General features: G+C 42.1%; 1 protein-coding gene across 1 annotated transcript; it reads right to left on the bottom strand.

The window, feature by feature from the left end:
- Window positions 1-510: 510 nt before the first annotated feature.
- On the bottom strand, window positions 511-4,999 carry LOC128456519 (zinc finger protein 583). The gene is made up of 2 exons (XM_053440728.1): window positions 4,768-4,999; window positions 511-2,149 (listed from the first exon to the last, which is right to left on the bottom strand). Exons 1-2 carry the CDS (start codon window positions 4,952-4,954, stop codon window positions 1,392-1,394), a joined length of 945 nt encoding a protein of 314 aa, XP_053296703.1. The 5' UTR covers window positions 4,955-4,999; the 3' UTR covers window positions 511-1,391.
- Window positions 5,000-13,534: the final 8,535 nt, after the last annotated feature.

The raw sequence follows: 13,534 nt of genomic DNA, 5'->3' as shown, positions 1-13,534 counted from the left end.
CTTAAGAGAAACAGTCAAACTCCTTGTATGTGTTGACATAATTGGCCAATCAAACCTCCTCCAGGATAGAATAGATAGGACATAAAGTTGTAGGTATGACAGGAGAAAATATGGATTTAAATATGGATGTTTCTGCAAAGAAGCTACAAATTATAAAAGGTGGATCTTTCGTGGGAAGTCAACTATGCATAAGTAAAAAAAAGGGGCCGAAACCTCAGGGAGAGCCACACAGAAGATCCGTTTCCAGCAACAGCTGTGTCTACAGGGTAGATTTAAAGTGTGGTCAATCAGGACAACAACATTAAAGGATATAAACATGAATGAGAACCATGATGTGAGAAGATCAAGCAGCTGCCAACAGTCTGAACTGTATCATCCAGCTCATGTTACAATGTTATTCAATTTAAATAAATATCAAGCTGCTGTATTTCCACCCAAAGCAGGCAGAGACTGTAAGTACAACATTTGATATTGTGGCTAAAATAGCAACTTATTAGGCGGAATCAAAGATCAGAAACACTAAAACATTTTATTAATTTTCTGACTGATGACAATCATACTGATTAACATCAAGATTCACCCGCCTCTCATATAGGATTTCAAGTTTGGTTGTGTACCACAGTCAGTTATTAACTGACCACTGCACAAAGTAGATTACAGGATTACAGGATATACTTCATATTTATACAGGGAGGAAGCTTATTTATTGTCTTTTTCTACTGTGTTTTCCTAAGTGCCAGTAACAGGGAACCTCCGGCAGATGTCAGCGTTATCATATTATCAAATTTTGGTGGACATGACAAACTGACGCAATGACCAAGTCTTACAGATAGTGCTTCAAATAAAGCAGCACCTTTTAAATTCAGAATATGGAATACCAGGTTCTGTCTGATGAAATTCAACACAAAAAAATCCTGTAAAAAAGTCACAAACATCCCCTTTTCATTCTATTTTCAAACGATAGAAGTTGCATATTAAGTTTAGCTTCATACAATTGAATGTTATTCCTGCTAGAGGTGACTTAACTCACTCAGATAATGTGATTTTCTTTAACTAATACGGTTATAATGATGAAATGTTTTTCCAGTTCGGTAGTGCTCACTTAAGTTTCCAACTGTCTTCTTCAAGTCTCTGCTCCTGTGATTCGCCTTGTTGGTTCTATAGAAGCGTCTTAGTTTTGAAACAGGTCAGTAAAATGTTGCACAAATCTGTCCTTGCTATCACATTTGGTGGTGATGAGATAAACAACAGAATCAGTGGATCATATATCTTTATACACAGTGCTTTATTGCACACCAAGACACAAACCATTATTGTACACTGTCTGAAGCTGAAAGCTTGACATTTCCAGAATTTTACAATTAACAGATCCATTCCCTGTTACTCTGACTTCAATTGGGGTTTGATGCTTGTCTCCAGCTGGCCCTCTCTCTGGTGTGAAGCCTGAAGTGGGTGTTGAGGTGGGCCGACTGGTTGAAACATTTCCCACAGACATGGCAGCGGAAGGGCTTCTCTCCGGTGTGGATGCGGTGGTGTCTCTTCAGCATGCTGACCGTGGTAAAGCTCTTCCGGCACACTGCACAGCTGTATGGCTTCTCCTTGGTGTGCCAGCGCATGTGGACCTCCAGCTGGCAGGCAAAGCTGAAGCCCTTTCCACACTCTTTACAGCTGTGCCACCTCTGGATGCTTTGGCTTGGGTGAGAAGAGCGAGACAGAGGAGGCTTCAAGGATCTCACGCTTTTCATCTGCAGGATATGAGAACTCTGTTTTGCATTTGAGCGGAGTAACCCTTTCACCTGCTGGTCTGCTTTCTGAGTCCTGTGACTGTTTGCAGTACTGGCACAAGAATCACTCTGAGCCACTCTGCAGTTTGGGTGAACAGTTGGAGAGGGGGCTAAACTGTTGTCGGGCTGGTGCTTCCTGTCGCCCTCTCTGTCACATTCTGCCTTTATTTCCTGGAATGTGAGTGGAGGTGGGGAGACAGTCTCAGCTGATGGAGGATATGACCTTTGTATTGGCTCAGCATGATGACAGTTCCCATCATCTAAGCTTGTGATGTTTGGTTCTTCTTTAACTTGTGGCAGCAGCTCCACAGTGCTCCTCCACTCACAGGGCTGACCATCTTCTCTGGGCTGGAGAGTGTGAAGTTCTGAAAGGTGACCAACATCACAGTCAGATGGTTCTGAATGAAAATATCATAGTCTCTTCTAGGAATGTCTCACCCTGACCTGCAGGGACGATTATCAAAAACATTCACTTCCCCGACTATCAGATTCATTTCTTCAGGTAAAACGTATCATACCTTGGCTCTGTGGTCTGACCATAAGGTTTTACTTCAGCTTTTACATGATCCTGCTGCTCTTTCAGTTCTCTCAGCAGTTCACAACTGTTTTTCTATTTAGTTTTATGAGACATAATTCAAAGGAAAATGTCCACCTCCTATGGTATTTACACATTGGCATGTGTCAATACAATGAAGGAGAGTTATCTCAACTTTAGTCCCACATAAAACGCTAATGCTGCAGCAGCCTCACTATGTACAAAACCCTCCACACATCAGAAAGACAAATTAGTGAATCAGATATTCATCACAAATAGAAGGAAAAAAAGTCATCATCCCCTGCATTGGCACAGATGCATGTCCAGTACAACAACCTTACAAAGCAATTCCGCGCCAGAACACTAGGCGGAGTAATGCTTTTTGTCGAAGGCGACCTGAGAGACGCCTTCTTTGTGGGTGTGGCAATCGTTGTTGACTGTTTATTTACCTTCTACCAGTCGTGTTCTCCATTACAAACACACGGTGAACCATGGCAGAGAGTGTATTCACGATTCCAACCGAACAACAATTGATTGAGATGGAGCTGCTGGACATTGAAGAGCAACTTATTATAATTAGACTGTTTATTTACATCGCCACTCCGGCTCCTCATAGCCTACTTCTGGCGGACAAATCGGCCAGTCAGTGACGGGTTATACAAGTGGTCATACTTTCGGATCTCTTCTGCCAAGTGCTCTTCTATTTGGTCCATATTCGTTCTTCTAAATCTTCCGTGATTTCCGCGTATTGTGGGGCATGAAACCGGAAACTAGACACCGGACGGGATGTAGAGCAGACCAATCACAGCCTTGCGGGCTGAGTGAGCTTGCGGAGCTTTGCCGTAAATTTTAGAAAAGGGGGTCGACACCTGTCAGCACGTAAGGAGGGATACATAAGCACGTAAGGGACCCGGAAGGGCTCTTGCGCTTACGGGCCCGTGAAAACGCAGAAGCATGTTTCAGGCTTTAAGCCTGAAACATGCTTCTGCGACTGCGTCTGCGTCTTTTCACGCTGCTGTGGCGCAGGACTCGTTGTCATTCATGCTTCCCCAACCGTTGCGCGTCTTACAAAGCAATTCCGCGCCAGAACACTAGGCGGAGTAATGCTTTTTGTCAAAGACGACCTGAGAGACGCCTTCTTTCTTCTTCATCGATTGTTTATTTACATAGCTACTGCGGCTCCTTGTAGCCTTTTTCAGGCGGACAAATACGCCAGTCAGTGACGGGTTATACAAGTGGACATACTTTCGGATCTCTTCTGCCAAACGCTCTTCTATTTGGTCCATATTCATTCTTCTAAATCTCCCGTTGTCTCTGCCTGTATTATGGGGCATGAAACCGGAAATGCAGCTCCAGAAGGGATGTAGAGCAGACCAATCACAGCCTTGCGGGCTGAGTGAGCTTGCGGAGCTTTGCCGTAAATTTTAGAAAAGGGGGTCGACACCCGTCAGCACGTAAGGAGGGATACATAAGCACGTAAGGGACCCGGAAGGGCTCTTGCGCTTACGGGCCCGTGAAAACGCAGAAGCATGTTTCAGGCTTTAGAAGGGTTACGCAAGCACGCAAGAGCCCCTTGCGTGCCCCTTGCGACGACGACGACTGCCACACACAAAGAAGGCGTTTCTAAGGTCGTCTTCAACAAAACATTTTACTCCATCTAGTGTTCTGGCGGTGAATTGCTTTGCAACACACGCAACCCTTGGATAACCGTGAATTAAAACGAGTCCATCGACACAACTGCGTGAAAAGCTGCAGTTACAGGAGCATGTGCCGGCCTTTATTGTAAGTTGCTTTGGATAAAAGCGTCAGCTAAATGAAATGAAATGTAATGTAATGTAATATAATGGACTATCACCCACTGTATTGCACTTCTCAGTTTGGACACCAGGTGGCGCCAAACTCACCCCTGACGTGCCAGCTGTCCCTCAGAACGCCGCCACGGCCCCCCCCCCCTCCAAGCAATCTATTTTTGGCAGGAAGATCATCTTAATGAGCTAGGTCCTTACATCTGTTCTGTATTGCTACGAGAAGTAGTAATTCTGCTTTGTCAGTGTATTTGTTCTTTGCTGATTTCTTAGCTGCTTCATGATTTTAAGGCTGGTGTTGGTATAATGTAACTAAAGTGATTAATGTAAACCCCATGTTTTGGGGTTTTAACAATGCTTTTAACAATGGCATTTAATGCAGGACAAGATTTGTTCATACTGAAACAGGAGTGAGCCCTTAACATATTAATAACTAAGTTATGATGTGACCAGAACCAGTGAGTCTGTTAGGTTAGTTCCTGAGAGATGATTCCATTTTATGTTACTATAATGACACATGATACGACACAGGGCAACCACACTCATTGAAGCAATGATCAGAGCTCCATTAGAACGGATGCGTGTTGAATGGGACGTGGCCTCGTTTTCAGAGCACATCGATGACAGCTCAGCGGGCGCTCACCTGGCTGCAGCAGCAACCGCTGGACGGCGACGTTGAGGAGGCGTCTGAGCCGCTCGTTCTCCTGCTTGGAGCGGAGGATTTCACTCTGGTACTCCACCACCGCGTCTCTGACGGCGCAGAGGATCTCCTCACCCACCGCTGTCAGCCTGTCCTTCACAAACACGGTCAACGGCTCCAGTCCGCTCATGTTCGCAGCGCTGCTGTCTCTAAAGGGGACGTCCTTCTGTTTACATCCACTCCCCAGGAAACACCGGCTCCTGCGTGATCCCGACACTCCGGCTGCCACGCCCCCGTCTGGACGGGAGACTACACAGCACCGCACAGTGCACAGCGCTGCCTCGAGGAGTACACTTCACTCACAAGCGTAGTTAACAGGATGTAGTGGGAAATACTTCATGAAGCTCTATCTAAAATCTGAGTGGGCTCATATCAAAGTACTCATTTAGAGATTCCAATTTTGTTACTTTTGCCAATGTCAATGCTCTGTGGTAAAATCTCGTTTGGTTAATTAAGTGTTAGGGAATTAAAAAAGAGAAAAGCTCTATTTTTATTTTTACATGAGACTTATTATGCTGGTGTGGATGCAACTGTGAGGAGACATCAAATTATTCAGACATGTCTCTCACTGGAGGTGTGGCAACAGATACCATGGGGAAATGATTACTCACAGGTGGTCACTGGTTGTATCAAAAGTCTATTTCGGATTATAGCTAATATTGGTCATAATAACAACAGCCTAACAAAAGACCTACGGAAAATTCAACTCATGTGATTTCAGATCCTAAAGTGTCCTACACCCTCCTGATTACTTTCTAGAAGAAGGTGACTGGATCATGACACATGATAAATGGGAAGATAGGTGGCCTCTTAGATGAGTAAAGCCTCAATATAATGCCGTAGTGGGAGGTTTGATGACAGACAACAATTTACCAGATGTATGGAGAAACTTAAGTCCAGGGGTTAGAAGTTTAACATGGTTTAAACCCACAGGAGGGAGCAAATCAATATTGTTGCTGAGTAATCGTATTCTGAATTATGTCTCTTGTTTTATTTATCTAATTTTAGAACCCACAGTTAAGGAAACCAGATATAAAGGCAGCTAGATATTTAACACCACATTGTTGCACAATTAAGTATACTGTACTAAGATTAGAGAATTGATGAAGTTGAACATGATTAATCAATCAACGGCAATAATGGCAATAGGGAATTTCCTAAATTTAGAATTAGAGTATTCAAAATAAAGTTTTGCAAGGAACTTAACAGGAAAAGGAGGGAATATGAGAGTAATCACAGGAAATAAGTCAGTGCTGCAATGAATCTGTTATGGATAATCAAGATAGAAATAGACTCATGGAATTGGAAAATCCAGCTAAATTATCTTTAGCTTGAAACAGCTGGGTTTTTTTTAAAGATCACAAGCGAAGTGGATTGCAGCTGGAGGATACAGCAGAGCAACTCAGTGACAAGTCTATTGATAGACTGGGTGGAATGTAAAGATTCCTGGAATATAAAAGATAGAATTGTATATTCTACTCCAAATTGTATTTGACAAATTACTATTCAGTAGAGGCAGATATCCTTTTTAATAAGTCCAGTATGATAAGGAATCCTTTAAAGATCTATGTGAGTTAGTGCTGAGGATTTATGGACTTAGATTCAGTTTTTCACAAGATAGTCTCAAACAAATCTCCAGGAACTTACTGCTTTACTGACAATTTTTACTGACAGTTCTGTTGGAAGCATGTTAGAAATGTATAATTAAGATTTAAAATATTTATTCTATGAAACAAGGTTTAATCACCTTGATACTGTACTGTAAAGCACTTTGAGTGGCCATCCAGACTAGAAAAGGGCTCTATAAATACAGACCACAAATACAGACCATAAAGATAATAGAATCTGCAACACTGACAACAAATTACTCTCTCGAGTTATTGCTGATAAACTGAAGGAAGGTACTTTTTCCATAATTAGTAAGATTAGGGGAGTAGGGGAATTGAAAATTTTGGAACATGTGGCTTTTCAGTGTGAATCGGTGCACTCTTTCTTGAAAAAATGTAACTCCAGTCCAGGGAGATTGATCTACCTTGACTGTCAACGCATCCAGTTTGTTGTTGTGGTTGAAAACAGGGAATTTCTCCTGCGGTTATCAGTGTGTTTAGAGGGCATCTTATGTTCACATCACTGTACTTATATATGCATCCTAGTCTTTCTTTAAGAGGTGGTGGCATTACTTTTACTAGTTGGAATGTCCGTGGATTAGGGCATGCAATTAAAAGCGCAAAAGTATTCTCTCATTTGAAGTCCTTAGCTGCAGACATTATATTGATGAGTTAAAACAATTATCAAGAAAACTAGAAAGGAAGTGGCGCTCCAGCAACCATGTTGAAAACCTCATAGACTGGAAGAATAGTGTTAAAGAATATAAAAGGCTCTCCACAAAGCAAGAGCCGCCTACTATTCAAAATTAATATAAGAGAATAAAAACAAAACCCCAGGTTTCTCTTCAGCACTGTAGCCAGGCTGACAGAGAGTCACACCTCCACCAAACCCAGTATTCCTCGATCCCTAAATAGCAATATCTTTATAACCTTTTAGAATGATAAAATTCTGACTATTAGAAATAAAATCAACCATCTCCTGCCCTCAATTGGCACTAATACCCTCCCAACAACAGAGATCTCAGAAATGGCTGAGAATCCTACCCATTACTTAGACAGCTTCTCTCTGATCACCTGTGATCAGTTTACCAAAATAATCTCAGGTTCTAAACCAACAACCTGTATCTTAGATCCCATTCCTACTAAATTACTTAAAGAAATTCTGCCCCTAATTGATAGTTCGTTACTTAACACAATCAATCTGTCATTATCATCAGGTTATGTACCACAGTCTTTTAAAATAGCAGTAATCAAACCCCTACTCAAAAAACCCACCCTAGACCCAGAGGTTTTAGCCAATTACAGACCAATATCTGATCTCCCCTTCATGTCTAAAATCTTAGAAAAAGTTGTAGCCAATCAGCTGTGTGAGTTTCTCCAGGAAAATAATATATATGAAGACTTTCAGTCTGGGTTTAGAGCTAATCTTAGCACATAGACAGCCTTAGCAAAAGTCACTAATGACCTTCTAATAGCCTCAGATCAGGGACTTCTGTCTGTTCTCGTTCTGTTAGATCTCAGTGCAGCATTCGACACAATTGACCATCAAATTTTATTACAAAGACTCAAACAGTTAATTAACATTAATGGAACCGCCCTTAACTGGTTAAAATCTTATTTTTCTGATCACTCCCAATTCGTGCAAATTAATGATGAGTCATCTGTGCGCACCAAAGTTAACCATGGTGTTCCACAGGGCTCTATGCTCGGCCCAATTTTATTCTCATTATATATGCTTCCACTAGGAAACATTATCAGGACACACTCTGTAAATTTCCACTGCTATGCGGATGACACCCAGTTATACTTGTCAATAAAACCTGAACAAAGTAATCAATTAACTAAACTTCGAGCATGTCTCAAGGACATAAAAACCTGGATGACCCGCAATTTTCTCTTATTAAACTCAGACAAAACCGAGGTTATAATACTTGGCCCCAAACACCTTAGAGATGCATTATCTAATGATATAGCTGCGCTAGACGACATTGCCCTTGCTTCCAATGAAACAGTCAGGAACTTGGGAGTGATCTTTGATCCTGATTTATCCTTTAATAGTCACTTAAAACAAATTTCTAGGACCGCCTTTTTCCACTTGCGTAATATCTAAAAAATCAGACATATCCTTTTGCAAAAAGATGCAGAAAAACTAGTCCACGCCTTTGTTACATCGAGACTGGACTATTGTAATTCAATACTTTCAGGCTCCAGCAGTAAGTCGTTAAAGACTCTACAGTTTGTCCAAAATGGCGCAGCACGTGTCCTGACGAGAACCAAGAAAAGAGAGCACATTTCTCCAGTATTGGCATCGCTACACTGGCTTCCAGTTAAATCTAGAATAGAATTTAAAATTCTCCTCCTCACCTTCAAGGCCCTTAATAATATAGCGCCTTTTTACCTTTTTTTTTACAAGAGCTGTTAGTACCTTATAAACCCACTAGAGCACTCCGCTCCCAGAATTCAGGCCTACTTGTCGTCCCTAAAGTCTCTAAAAGTAGAGTAGGAGCCAGAGCTTTTAGCCATCAAGCCCCTCTGCTGTGGAATAATCTACCACTTTCAGTTCGGGAGGCAGTCACCATCTTTTCGTTTAAGAGTAGGCTCAAAACCTTCCTTTTTGATAAAGCTTATAGTTAGAGCTAATTAGTGCGGCAGAACGTAACTTGTTCTATTTTATGACACATGACACACGGAGCTTCTCTTTCCAGCTTCTGCTTCCTCTTCTCTATCCCTATCCCCCTTCCCCGGAATCCCTTTGCTTTATCACCCGCAGATCCAGGGCCTCTGTGACCGCACCATGGATTGCGGTTTGTTGATCGCGCATCTGGGGTCACGTGGTGGATCCAGTGTGGCGGATTCTGTATCATGTGGGCTGATCGTGGTGCTGGTGGCGGACCCTGTGTAGCGTTGGCATTGGGTATGGGCGGTGGACCAGGACCGCGGCTCGTGGTGGTTCCTGGTGGGCGGCGGTGGACAGTGACTGAGGACTGGAGTAGCGTCTGGTCTGGATGGTGGATCGTGGTCCTGCTGGTTGCTGACCATGGACTGTGATGCAGCGGGACTGCTTGGCATGTCATGTTGGGGTTGTCCTTCGGGATGTTTACCCTCATCAATGCTGCTAAAAACTTTAATCTTGATGATGTTTTCCTACACGTGGCATCTATTGCACTTCTGTCCATCCTGGGAGAGGGATCCCTCACATGTGGCTCTCTCTGAGGTTTCTATGTATTTTTACCCTGTTAAAAGAGTTTTTAGTAGTTTTTCCTAACTCTTGCTGAAGGTTAAGGACAGAGGATGTCACATCCTGTTAAAGCCCTATGAGACGAATTGTAATTTGTGAATATGGGCTATTCAAATAAAATGTGATTGATTGATTGATATTCCTACAGGAAACTCATATTAAGCCCACTAGAGCAAAGTTGCTTAGAGGCCGCTGGGTCAATCAACTCTTCCAGTGGGGACATTATCACTGTCCCCAGCAATATAAACAAGCGCTTCAGGGAATATTATCAACAATTATATACATCCAAAGTGTTAAATAGTAGTCTGTACACACCTACCATCATTTACAGTGACTCTGATTAATCAATAATAAAGTTCAGCTGTTCCAGTAGGATTTTCCTGACATTCTCTTAGTTGCATCTTACAGCAAGAGCTCTGGTCTGCAGAGAGCTTTCAAAGCATCAGAGGGATCTCATTGTTGAAAGGTATTGGTCAGGAGAAGGGTACAAAATGATTTCCAAGTAATTAGATAAACCACGGAGCACAGTTAAGACAGCCATCATCAAGTGTAGAAAAAATATTGGCATAACAGTGACATTACCAAGAAATGGCGACCATCCAAAATGGAAGAGAAGACAAGAAGAAAACTGGTCAGGGAGGCTTCAGAGAGGCCGACAGCAACTCTAAAGGAGCTGCAGGAATTTCTGGCAAGGACTGGCTGTGTACTACATGTGACAACAATCTTCCGTATTCTTCATATGTTTGGGCTATGGGGTAGGGTGGCAAGACAGAAGCTTTTCTTACCATGAAAAACATCCAAGGCCGGCTAAATTTAGCAAAAACATACATGAAGTCTCCAAAAAGCATGTGGGAAAATGTGTTGTGGTCTGATGAAACCAAGGTTGAACTTTTTGACCATAATTCTGAAAGGTATGTTTGATGCAAAAACAACACTGCACATCACCCAAAGAACACCATACCCACAGTGAAGCACGGTGGTGGCAGCATTAGGCTCTGGGGCTGTTTTACTTCAGCTGGAACAGGGGCCTTAGTCAAGGTGGAGGGAATTATGAACAGTTAAAAAATACTAGTCAGTTTTGGCACAAAACCTTCAGGCTTCCGTTAGAAAGCTGAAGAGGAATTTAACCTTCAGCATGACAACGACCCAAAGCATACAGTGCCTTGCATAAGTATTCACCCCCCTTGGACTTTTTCCCATTATGTACTGTTACTAACTGGAATTCAAATAGACTTAAATAAACTTTTTCCCGTTTGATCAACAAAACATGCATAGTACTTTGGAGGTGCAAAATAAATTTTATTGTGACACAAACAATAATGAGAACAAAAAAGTTGACATCTGTTGGGTGCATAAGTATTCACCCCCCTGTGTCAATACTTGGTAGAACCCCCTTTCGCTACAATTACAGCTGCAAGTCTTTTGGGGTATGTCTCTACCAGCTTTGCACATCTAGAGATGGAAAGGTTTGTCCATTCTTCTTGGCAAAAAAGATGAAGCTCAGTCAGATTGGATGGAGACCGTCTGTGAACCGCAATCTTCAAGTCTTGCCATAGATTCTCTATTGGATTGAGGTTTGGGCTTTGACTGGGCCATTTTAAGACATTAACATTCTTTAATCCAAACCATTCCTTTGTAGCTCTGGCTGTATGTTTAGGGTCATTGTCCTGCTGGAAGATGAACCTCCGCCCCAGTCTCAAGTCTTTTGCAGACTGCATCAGATTTTCTTCAAGGATTTCCCTGTATTTGGCTCCATCCATCTTTCCCTCTATTCTGACCAGTTTCCCTGTACCTGCTGAAGAGAAGCATCCCCACAGCATGATGCTACCACCACCATGTTTCACTGTTGGGATGGTGTGCTCAGGGTGATGGGCAGTGTTGGGTTTTCGCCACACATAGCGTTTTGCATTGAGGCCAAAAAGTTCAATTTTGGTCTCATCTGACCAGAGCACCTTCTTCCACATGTCTGCTGTGTCTCCCACATGGCTTCTGGCAAACTTTTTTTTATGGATCCCTTTCAACAATGGCTTTCTTCTTGCCACTCTTCCATAAAGGCCAGATTTGTGGAGTAGACGACTAATAGTTGTCCTGTGGACAGATTCTCCCACCTCAGCTGTGGATCTCTGCAACTCCTCCAGAGTAACCATGGGCCTCCTGGTTGCTTCTCTGATTAATTTTCTCCTTGTCCGACTCTTCAGTTTGGGTGGACGGCCTCCTCTTGGTAGGTTTGCGGTTGTGCCATATTCTTTCCATTTTCTTATGATGGATTTTATGGTGCTCAGAGAGATGTTCAAAGCTCTGGATATTTTTTTATAACCTAACCCTGCTTCATATTTCTCCACAACTTTATCCCTGACCTGTTTGGTGAGCTCCTTGGTCTTCATGATGCTGTTTGTTCAGTAATGATCTCCAACAAACTCTGAGTCCGTCACAGAACAGGTGTATTTATACTGAGATTAAATTGCAGACAGATGGACCCTATTTACTAATTATGTGACTTGCAAATGTGACTTGTGAATGCAATTGGTCGCACCAGATCTTTGTTAGGGGTTTCACAGTAAAGGGGGTGAATACATATGCACTCAACACTTTTCAGATTTTTATTTGTAAATAATTGTGAAATCCATGTAATATTTCCCCCCACTTCCAAATGATGCACTATTTTGTGTTGGTCCATTACATAAACTCACGATGAAATACATTTTAATCTGTGGTTATACCATGACAAAATGTAGAAAAGTCCAAAGGGGGTGAATACTTATGCAAGGCACTGTACATCCAAATCAACAAAAGCATGGCTTCACCAGAAGAAGATTAATGTTTTGGAATGGCCCAGCCAAACCCCAGACCTGAATCCAATTGAACATCTGTGGGGGGATCTGAAGAGGGCTCTGCACAGGAGATGTCCTCGCAATCAGAAAGGTTTGGAGCCCTTTTGCAAAGAAGAGAGGGCAAATATTGCCAAGTCAAGATGTGCCATGCTGATAGACTCCTACCCCAAAAAACTGAGTGCTGTAATAAAATCAAAAGGTGCTTCAACAAAGTATTAGGTTAAGGGTGTGCACACTTATGCAACCAGGTTATTGTAGGTTTTTTATTTTACCGCCTAAAAGATTTCAGTTTGTTTTTTAACTGAATCGTTCACGTTAAAGGTCACATTAAAGGTGGAAAAAGTTCGGACAGGATTTATCCTTGTCTCATTAGTTTACATCCCCTAAACAGGGCATTTTAACAGGGGTATGTAGACTTTTTATATCCACTGTATGGTTAAGATAGTCGTCAACAACGCCTGCTGTTGCTATGTACTGCATGACTGATATATGAATGTCTGATCATTTTTAATTGTTTGAATTTGAAATAATTGACTACACACAATTTTGGGGAAAATTCAATTAGTCATTAACCAAGTTTAGTTAAATTATTTCATTGTTATTAACTCCCAATACCCACACAACAATAAAACTGCTGAAAACAGTGCTTATAAAACTTTCTCCCAACATACCTCTTTGATGGTTTACAAGAAAGTAATCCAGAAATGTAAATAAATAAATATTTTGGCAGAACCTGGTCAGGCTGAACCAAACGCATCGCTGATAAGCATCATGGCAAAGAAGAGCCATGACAAAGGATACTGTGCTATGAACACTTAATTGTGACAATTTATCAATCTGTCCATTTAGAAAGGAATAGTGATTATGAATCAATTTCCCCGGCTGTGGTGTAAATGAAACAGACTCCATGCTTGTGGCATGAGAGCCCAACATCCTCTAGTGGGACCTGTGCTCACAGCCCAGCATCGTGCTTTTTCCAGAGAACACCAAACACAACATGTTATGTATCGGTGTATCTGATAAATCAACATCTG

Source organism: Pleuronectes platessa, chromosome 2, assembly GCF_947347685.1.
Source record: "Pleuronectes platessa chromosome 2, fPlePla1.1, whole genome shotgun sequence".
Lineage (NCBI taxonomy): Eukaryota > Metazoa > Chordata > Actinopteri > Pleuronectiformes > Pleuronectidae > Pleuronectes > Pleuronectes platessa.
The sequence above is the reverse complement of the archived record's forward strand: the minus strand, read 5'-3'. Positions and strand labels throughout refer to the sequence as shown.

Bases quoted from the DNA above. Each gene is read 5' to 3' on its own strand.
- LOC128456519 (XM_053440728.1), bottom strand. From the start codon at position 4,954: ATGAGCGGACTGGAGCCGTTGACCGTGTTTGTGAAGGACAGGCTGACA. The intron at 2,150-4,767 runs GTGAGCGCCCGC...GTCACCTTTCAG, and splicing joins GCGGTTGCTGCTGCAGCCAG to AACTTCACACTCTCCAGCCC.